General features: G+C 40.5%; 1 protein-coding gene across 1 annotated transcript; it reads left to right on the top strand.

Moving 5' to 3' along the window:
- Positions 1-957: 957 nt before the first annotated feature.
- Positions 958-7,893, top strand: LOC112555133 (histone-lysine N-methyltransferase PRDM9-like). The gene is made up of 4 exons (XM_025223359.1): positions 958-1,036; positions 6,236-6,452; positions 6,704-6,725; positions 6,839-7,893. The coding sequence occupies exons 1-4, from the start codon at positions 958-960 to the stop codon at positions 7,406-7,408; spliced, it is 888 nt and encodes a 295-aa protein (XP_025079144.1). The 3' UTR covers positions 7,409-7,893.
- Positions 7,894-9,692: the final 1,799 nt, after the last annotated feature.

Raw genomic sequence — 9,692 nt, 5'->3', positions numbered from 1 at the left:
CCTGACGATGTTATGTGCAGTGCAGCGCCTCGCCATGTCTCCTCCAACACCGCCACCGGCCTTCTGCTCGCACCACTGTGATGCCGGCCAGCGAGAGGAAATTAGTCTCAGCCTCCAGAAGAGCGTACCTGGGGGAAATCACTCTGGTTGAATGCGTGACGATTGGCGGGAAAGCGCTGTGAAGTGTGGCTACAAGCCGCTGACCAGCCGGTCATTGATTAAATACCGTGTTAATCTCTCATTCATTTATTCAGTCTTTCCCACTCTGGCGGTCCTTACACGGCTGCGCACGCCAGGGACCGTTAGATCATCACCCTCTTTTAAAATCACATGAGGATGCTGGGGTGCAGGGGTGGGGAGGGCTACACGGGGGGAGGCCTGAATGGGGAGTGGGAGGGTTAGTGCGGCAGAGACAGGCGACGGTACTGTTACTAAAAATAAACCATAAGGTGTGGATTAGCGCAGAGATGGTGGAAGCTGGCTTAGACAAGATGGTGCTTGAAGTGTCTGAAGAGTGAGAAGAGTTTGCTGTAACGTAGAGGCTGGGGTTTGAAATTAATATGCTTACGAGGGGAAAAAAATTACTGAATGAAAAAGGTAAAGAAAAAGGAAGAACATCGTGAAAGAAATGAAAGAAGCCTAAAAGCCCCGTTAAGTAGTTAAGCCCTAGTCACAGTATTCCTCATCTACAAACACCCTGACCCATCACTCCCTTGCTGCTACAAGGACATCCTGGAGCAAGAGTAGGTCTGTAGTTACAGGACAGGGTGCAAAGAGGTCTCCAATGAAGACAAGGCTCCACTGGACACAAAGACATTCTGTCTCCAGAGAGAATGTCTTGAACTGATTGGGACCCTGCTGCGACTTGTGACGTCATGTGAACTGGTCAAAATACGTTAACGCAAAACCCGTCAGAATTACGGAGCAAATTGCAAACGTCCAGTGGTCTTATGTCACATGTCAGTGGGCAACAAACCTGTACGATCTGGGACAACATGGCGACTTGCTGCTGACGTCCACCACTTCTACAAACCAGGTAAGACAAAGCAGAAGTTTAGTTCTCAAACACAGAAGTGTAGTCTGCCGCATAATACAGTCTAGGCAACGACAAAATACAAATGATGTCTATGGTCACCTAGGACACAACAACTATGGCCACCTTCTGATGGCGAGAATTCAAGAAAATATTAAGCGTTATACGTCAGTTGCCATGGTCTGTTGACGATATATTAGGTCACTTGTCTTTTTCCCATGTTCAAATATTCCTAATAGTAAAAAGCGTTTTTAATGCAATAAAAACTCATGGCTTTATATTTGACACTTTCGGATATATAACTATAGTTTACTGCAGAAAACAATATGGTATTGTCTTTTTTGACAGTAGTATTTCAGGCAGCCTTGTTATTGTTGTTGCTATTACTATTAAACAAAAAAAAAATAAAAAAAAAAAAAAAAGCCAAAATCAGAAAACAACAAATTGATGTAAATCTCAATGTAAACATCCTTCCTGTATTCGAATTTGGGAAATCTACATTGTTCAAGTCGAGTAACTTTTGACGACAAATGAAACTGCTAGAAGGTGGCAGAAAATACACGACAGTCAGTCCAAGGGGAGATTAAGAGCAGCACTTTGAGGGGAGATAATAGTTGTTAAGAGAACTATCGTATTCCTGACATGCAGGAGGTAATGAAGCGTGGTCTCGGGTGTGTTTCTGAGCAGAATTCTTTGAGCCCTTAATGCGCGCAAGAGAGCGAGTGTGTGGATTGAGAAAGAGTGAGGGACAGAGATGTGGCTCAAGGGGTGAGAATGAACAGGCGGCTGGGGAGAGAGAAAATATCAAGTTAGGCAGAGAGTCGATTAGATACTGAATCAGTTTGCTCGCTCGCTTCGCATTGTAGATTGAATTAAGCAGTTGTTTGCGCATGGAAATGACGACTGTGCAAAAAAAAAAAAAAAAAAAAAAAAAAAATCAAATCCAAGGCACCGCCTCGACTAGGAGTAAGAAATGTTAAAGTAGCTAGGAAATGAGAATACTGTTAGAGAGACTGTAACATAATAAAAGAACAGATACCAAGAAATACACGAAAATACGCAAGGAGTAACGTTTACCGGGGAATTAATTTACTGAAGAGAAGATACTATTTAAATATATAACAATATTTAATATATAAAATTTACTTGAAAATATTTTGCTTATGATAATGTTTTATAAAATGTTTAAATCGAAGATGATTTAATAAAGACAGTTTTGCTTGTCCAATTCCTTTGCAGGTATACTGATGACAAAAGGACAGGTAGGGTGGGTGATGCTTGTGATGAAGACGATCATTTTTTTCTAAGACAGGATGCAGATAATGCTCATCTTTATTCATCTTCTTCATCATTCATCAAGACCTCACGCAAAACCAAACATTAGCATCTGCTTGGAACCAAATCCGTGGGGCGAGCTGGGGTAAACGATGTATATTATGTTCATAGAATGCAAGTCGGTAAGGTTCCATGCCCTTCTACCTTTATGTAGCGGTAACAATCACTGAGGAAGCACGGCATTCTAGTATGATAAAAGAACAAAGAGAGGACGAGAAGGAGTAGAATAAAACAAAGCAATCGAGAAAGAAATTAATTTTCCGACGACGGGTACCATGACATTCATAGAGCAATAGATGCGTGGGCCATTCAGGTAAGTGCTCAGGTAAAGTCTTGACACTGAAGCCATTATCTCCCACACCTTGTCGCGTGGTCATCAACAATTAGCTTACCTGTTAGATCTCTCCCCCTACCTCCAGCCGCTGACAGCAATTTCCTCTTGTCACTTGGCCGCCCCTCATCCTTGCACACCTTTGCGACTTGCAGACAAAAAAATACCGACGTCCGTTTTTCGTGTCATCTTAAAATAATGTTTTAAAAATGTGTTTACCTCTCGACCGCACTTCAGTATGTTGAGCTATTTGCGGCACAAGAACTGACACCGCATAAAGCATAAATATTTTCTTCGCCCTCTCAGTGTCTCCAGCTGTCATAATTACTCCCGTGCCAAGGCCAGTATATCAATACTCTACCAAAACTCGTAAATTATGAATGTTTTCACAATACAGAACGATGGTAGTATTTATTATCTCTATAGCGACGTAAGCAATAAGTAGTTTGTTTGCAGGAAATGCATACTGATTTTTAAGGTTGCAACATAAACTCATTTAGAGTTGCAGTGTAATTGATAACTAAGCAGCCACCCGTGTATTTCAGAATTGCAACACTTTAGAGAGCTTAAAGATAAGCGTGTATTATAGAGACCTAGAACACTAGACAGAGACAGACGACGAATACCAGGATCAATGTGGCGAAGCCGAATATTAAGTGTATCTAAGTATATATGGACAAAAGAATATAAGCATATAGGGAGACACAAACAAGTATATACGGATACATGAATATAAATACATAGGGATACAAGAATTTCAGACAGCGGTAGAACAAAAGTTGAAATGTTGATGGTATAGAAGCAGGAGGAGAAAAAAGATAATGAAACGATGACGAAAGATGTTAAAGAACGGCACTCAAACTAATACGTACTCAGTATGTGTGTGTGTTAGAGAGAAAGATGAAGGGGTAAGACAAAGAGAGAGAAGGAGAAATAGTGAGTGAAAGATAGGACAAAGAAAGATGCAGCGATTAGTGACCAATCGATGTGTGCGGCTGGCGGCTCGCCGGTTGTAGAGGAGCGCCGCCTGCAGCTGTCCTCCAGACTCAGCGCTCAGCCAGGGGAGACAAATGATCATAAACAATCTGTTTTCAATATCGCTGCCAACAGGCTCTGCTGGGTGACCCTTTATCTTCCTGGAAATACTTTGACAAATATCAGCACCGCTAAATTTGTGTTTGACCAGAGATTAAGCGCGCGCGTTTGATCTGGTCCGGCTGGCTTCCATCGCCTGGGTTTTGTCAAGGAAGCTGTGAGAACAAATGAGTTTTTCTCGCATGAAACTAGCGTCACCGGCACTCGTTTGGCATGATTCCTGCCAACTGTCAGGCGGCAGTGGCACAGGCGCTAGTTGACAGATGTGTCGGTGTTCAAGTGGAAGTCTTGCGACCGTCATTTAATCTTGATGCTTGCTAGTACCTCTGAAATGTGAACGCATTGGGTGCAGGGACCCTCTCATCCCCTGGCACTTCCTCCATCCCCGTCGCCATCCCTATCGCTTTTCTCTCGACTCCTTTCCAGTTTTTTTTTTTCTCTCTCCGCATTTCCTTCTCTCACCAGTCCCGCTCTGTTTTGCTTGTCCAAACTTTACACTTGCCCTCACAATCTCCATGACACTGTTTGTTCCTGCAATAACCCATCGTCTTCATTCTTAGACTTACTCGCTTCGCAGTGACATCTGTCGATCCCTGCATAAATATGACAGAAGGGAACATTGTTTTCACCTGACAGATGGCTATACATCTCACGTTGTCATCTAAATAGCCCTCCTCCCCATCTCTGTGTGTTTGAGAGAGAGAGAGCAAAGATATTTGGTGACAGTCGACATATCAAAATGATTTTCGAGCAACCCCAGGAACTCTCGATCGACTTACACACACACAAAAAGGATAGACATGTGATACTCCACGCGTTTGTTTGTCTTCCATTGGCCGGTTTGATACCGGTGTGATGCAGTGTACTCCCCTCGGTTCATACAGATGTGCAAGGGTACCTAGCCCTTGAGAGGGTATGTGAGAAATAAAGTAGCGAGAGAGAAGAGATGTGAACTGCACTACAAAAAGATGACCCCGTTTCCCTGCATCACAAGGCTGCCTTTACCTTAGTTCTGTTGTCTAATGAGTGCTCATTTTGCAATTCCATGTATGTATGCGTCACCTGTGATTCTCTTAAGCAAAAAAAACTCCCTTTTCCATCAGTCAGCAGTCGGTGAAAAGAGCGCCTGTGAAATTATTCCCCTTTTCAGCCCACCTAAAGACCTCATTGTTATTAATTTTATTCATACGTAGTCATATTTGAAACCAGCGCGTTTCAGCTGATAAAAACGACAGCTTTTCATTCAATAGTTTAAAATCGTTTTAATAAATTAAACAATTTTCTATACATAAAAATTTAATATTTCCAAATGATAACCGTAAATCTTTTCAGCAGCGCAAGGATGAATTGTTCTAAGGGAAGTAAGCGATGTCGTCGAAAACAGGAGATTGGAGTCAGTAGTTACTCCCCATTTTTTAAAAAAAAAAGCTGTTCTTTCGACGTTTGGATTTGTGTAGATGCTGAAACTGATACTACTTATATAATAAATAAACTAGGGTCATTAAAACATATAAATTAGTTATTATTTAAGTTTTGTGTGATGTTCGAAACTAAGGTGGCTAGACAGCGTCGGCGTTATCATGTAGTCGAATGGCGGACAGCACAGAGTGTCCTCGCCATATTTTCCTTGTCAGTGTTATGGACATAATGATATAACGCATTGACCTGTGATTAAGTGTAAGTTTAGATTGCACATAAAAAGTCGACTTGAATTTTTTTCTTGGGATTAAAGCTTACTACTTCGCACCGCTGAAGTGCGCCAGACGGCACTGCTCAATGTAAACAGGACGGCGTCGTCCTCGTTATTTCGCCGTTGAATGCGTTTATCTCCCTTAAGTAATTGTTGCTAATAAATCAGCTGACTAATTTTGGCATTGGAAACGCTCTGAGACATCCTGTATATAGCCCGTTGATCCCAGTTTTAACAAATATGACTTGTTAGGTATGAGATTTAATCTTCCAAGGGCTGAAAATTGCCTTGTTAATTAAGCATTGATGACAACGAAAGAAATAGGATTTCGTCTTTTTCACTCTTTCAGTGCATAAGCTTGAACGCGTGGAGATTAGTGTATCTGCACATAGAATATGGCTGTAGAGTAAAGTCTGTATTAATTTCTGACTCCTTTTCATCCACATTGCCAACTGCTGACTCCAGGATATCAGTGGATTTCTCCCGGTTACTTTGAATTCCTTACAGTTGCACAGTGCGAACATGTGTTTCTGTACATTGTGTGCATGTTCAGGTATAAAGGTGCATTTGATGAAAAAGGAAAATTTTGTGTGCTTGTGCTTTTCTGGGTATAATTTTATCTAAAGCAGTTGGAGCCCAATTTTGTTGCTAAGGAAAGGTGCTATAGAAATGTGCTGTATTATTATTATTCCTGCATGTGTAACATTCCTTATGTGCAGTCTGCTATGTTTCTGTGCCTGTCTTTATTCAGGTACATTTACTGAAGCACTACTAATGGAAAATCCAGGCTGTCATATTCCTATTCAGCAACACCACGGTCATCATCATCAACAGTCACAGCAGCAGCATTTTAACCAAAAGGCCCAAACTTTAGTTCTGGATGGTGACATCTTTCAGCGCTGGAGTCAGATAGGCACATCACAAGGTTTTACAACAGATACAGATATTGCAAGATTTCTTATCCAGCAGTAAGTAACAAAAAAGAAGACTAGGCTTTTTGTGGAGACTGTTTAGTACCAGGAGTTGAGTAGTATTTGAAAGTGATGTGAGAATGTAATTTTAACAAACCTGTAAAAGTTACTTAAACACTTTTTAATTTTATTTTTCAAACTTTTATTGGATTCAAACATACTTAAATCTGAATTTTAAACTATTATTGCTGTTTATTTAAAGTGATTGCTGTAAGATCTGTAAATCAAGAGTTTTTTTATATTTACAGCTATGAGAGTACATGGGACAGGGTTCAGCCTTCTGTTTACTGTGTGAACTGCCACAACCCAATGTCACTGGCCTGCACAAAATGTGATTCAGCAATGTTGCAAAGCAGCTCACTTCAGGTTTCACCAGATGGTAGTTCTTCTACATTTGTCACTCCACCCTCTGTGGACCCATTGTTATAAAACGAGGCAGCAGCAAAACAACAAAGAAGTCAAATTCAAAGAAAGGAAAACTGGCTGCTACAAGTGAATCCAACCTGCAGGAAAATGATGAAGACCTTGCAGGCCTGTGCATAAAGTTTGAACAGCCTTCATCTTATGCTGACCATATTGTGTTTCCTTGCCCAGATGCTAAACGCTCTGAAATCAAATCTTACTTATGCACGAGGTGTGGCAAAACATTCTTCAAATCCAGTGATTTAAAGAAGCATGTACGTATTCACACTCATGAAAAGCCATACAAATGTGACCGCTGTCCTTCAGCTTTCTCAGATCCTTCGAGCTATTCAAGGCACAAGAGAGTTCACACAGGTGAAAAACCATTTGTGTGTCAAGAGTGCAACACAGGATTTGCCCAGTCTAGTGATCTCACCAAGCACATTCGCATTCACACTCGTGAAAGGCCACTGCAGTGTCAGTTTTGTAGTGACTGCTTCTCTGATCCTTCCAGCTTTGCCAGACATAGGCGAAAACATCTGCCAACATAAAAACAGAGAAATATGAAGGTATTATATTTGTCATCACTTTTTATTTGTTGACAGTCATAACTTGAAACCCATTTGTTTTTCTTGTTGAAAATAGAAAAATAACTGATCTAAACACAGTAATGTTGTTAGCTGTTAGCTTGTTACAAAAGTGCAACTTAACTTTTTTAAAATTGTTTTTTAGAAGAGCATGCAATGAGGTGATATCACTCTCTCTCTCGATATATATATATGTAAATCAAAACTTTAACAGAAAAGTAAATTGACAGGAAATTCTGAGGTTTCTTGTTAAACATCATGCTTGTCACTTTTTTTTTAGTCAGTTGTTTTATAGTTGTCCTGTCATTATTGACTTGCACCATAGTTTTCAGAGCTTACATATGTATGCTGATTACTGAAATATTTTTTTCATTTAAAAGAAAAAGGATATACCTTTTGTATGTCATCTGTTTCTGGTTCATTGACAGTAAAGGCATTTCTTGAAGGAATCAGTATTGACTTTTTGTGGGTAATATTTTGGATCAGATTTGAAATAACTTTTGTTCAAATGTGGTTGTCTTAGATGGATGTCAAGGTCTAAATGTGGGTCCTGTGCGCAGTGGATAACTTTGCTAGCATACACTCAATGAGCATTCGCCCACAAACCTAATTACAACACATTCAATAAAGATCTCAATAATAATTAAAAGAATGTAATGAAACGATGCATGAATATATATATATCATACATTCGGTTACTACATAAATCATGAAACTTATCTCTTGGGTATCTCTTCGTGTTACTGTTCTCATGGTGATAACTCCACTGTTCACAAGTTCACCAAAGTTCACATTTCACTGTTAATTCCAATGTTTGCAAGTTCACCAAAGACACCAACTCACTGTAAATTCCAACGTTCACAAGTTCACCTAAGTTCACAATTCACTGTTAATTCCAATGCTCAGCAGTTCCTACTTCATATACACTTATACTCCAAGTCCCGTGGACCCTTAACGTCTTCTACAAGACGGACTCTCCATCAGCTGCTTGCTACCTCGCCACCCGGAAAAGTTCTGTTTCTACCCCTGCACCAGACTTGGTTCGTTTCTTCCTTCCGGTGGGCATTTCTTCCTCCCAGTGACCTTGGAAACATAAAAAGGGTCTAAAGACATTACTAAAGGGGGGTTGCCTTGGGCGATACCTGGCTTTTAGATGGACCATAAGGGGTAGGACTTATATGGTTATCTCCCCTGACCGTACAAGAATTGTGACCACTTACGTAGATGTTTTCTCTAACCCCGACTGGCCACCAGTGCTGAATGGGGCAGCTAGACGGTTGTTGCATCAGTCGGGGGGGAATGTGGTGCCACCTTGCCCAGTTCGTGGGTGATTTTCCCTACACTAATTGCTCTCATCAGCGGCCCGGTGGCGCAACGGTTAACGCTGTTAGCGCCTGTCACCAATACAGTGAAGGTTGGCTGCCCTGAGTTCATTTCTCGTCTCGGGCATGCGTCTTTCTCTGCACGTGGCATCTGTTTACAGGGCTGGCTGCTCTTCCCAAGCCCGGCTGAAAAGGAGGAGGGTTGGGCGTGGGGCCAGCACCCCCATCCCGTAAAACAAATCCTTGCTACTAAAACATCGACAACAGTAAACTGTCGTCGATGGCCTATGCACCAGGAGGTGCGAAGGGCAATAATAATAATAATAATTGCTCTCATCAAAACTTTACCCTAACATTAATAAAAGTAGAAAATACGTTTTCTACACTGGAAAATAGGCTTTTCAGAAAGGATATTACTCTCAAACTGTTACCATAATTTTTTTTTGTATCAGGAGAAATAATGTAATAATGCAAGCAGTCTTATCTTCAAGTGAGTTTGCTCAAAATATGGTTTATTCATGTTTTAGAAGCACGCTTCTGTTTTTTGTGGGGTAAAACAGTTATGTTCAATTATTTTCTGAGAATGTTACTTTGAGATTGTTTTTGTTTTCCAAGTTCTGCTTTGATAGTTTTTACTTACGCAGAGATAAAATTTGAGCTGTTTTACACTGTTTGTTATTGGTAGGTTTTCTGTTATCTGGAGCTAGTCATTGGTCTAGACTTCTATGCTTTCAGTGAACAGCACAATGAAACTCCAATAAAATGATGTCCGTGAACCATTTTGTATGTACAACTGATTTTAATACTAACGTAAACCAAATGATGTCAATAGCTTTAAACTGTTAGGTTTTCTTTTAAATCAGGATATTAAACGTCTTGTAGACATTAAAAGTAAAAAATTGTGAATGCTACCATATTATGCATGA

The sequence above is a fragment of the Pomacea canaliculata genome, linkage group LG2 (assembly GCF_003073045.1).
Source record: "Pomacea canaliculata isolate SZHN2017 linkage group LG2, ASM307304v1, whole genome shotgun sequence".
NCBI lineage: Eukaryota > Metazoa > Mollusca > Gastropoda > Architaenioglossa > Ampullariidae > Pomacea > Pomacea canaliculata.
This window is presented reverse-complemented; position numbering and strand designations above follow the sequence as displayed.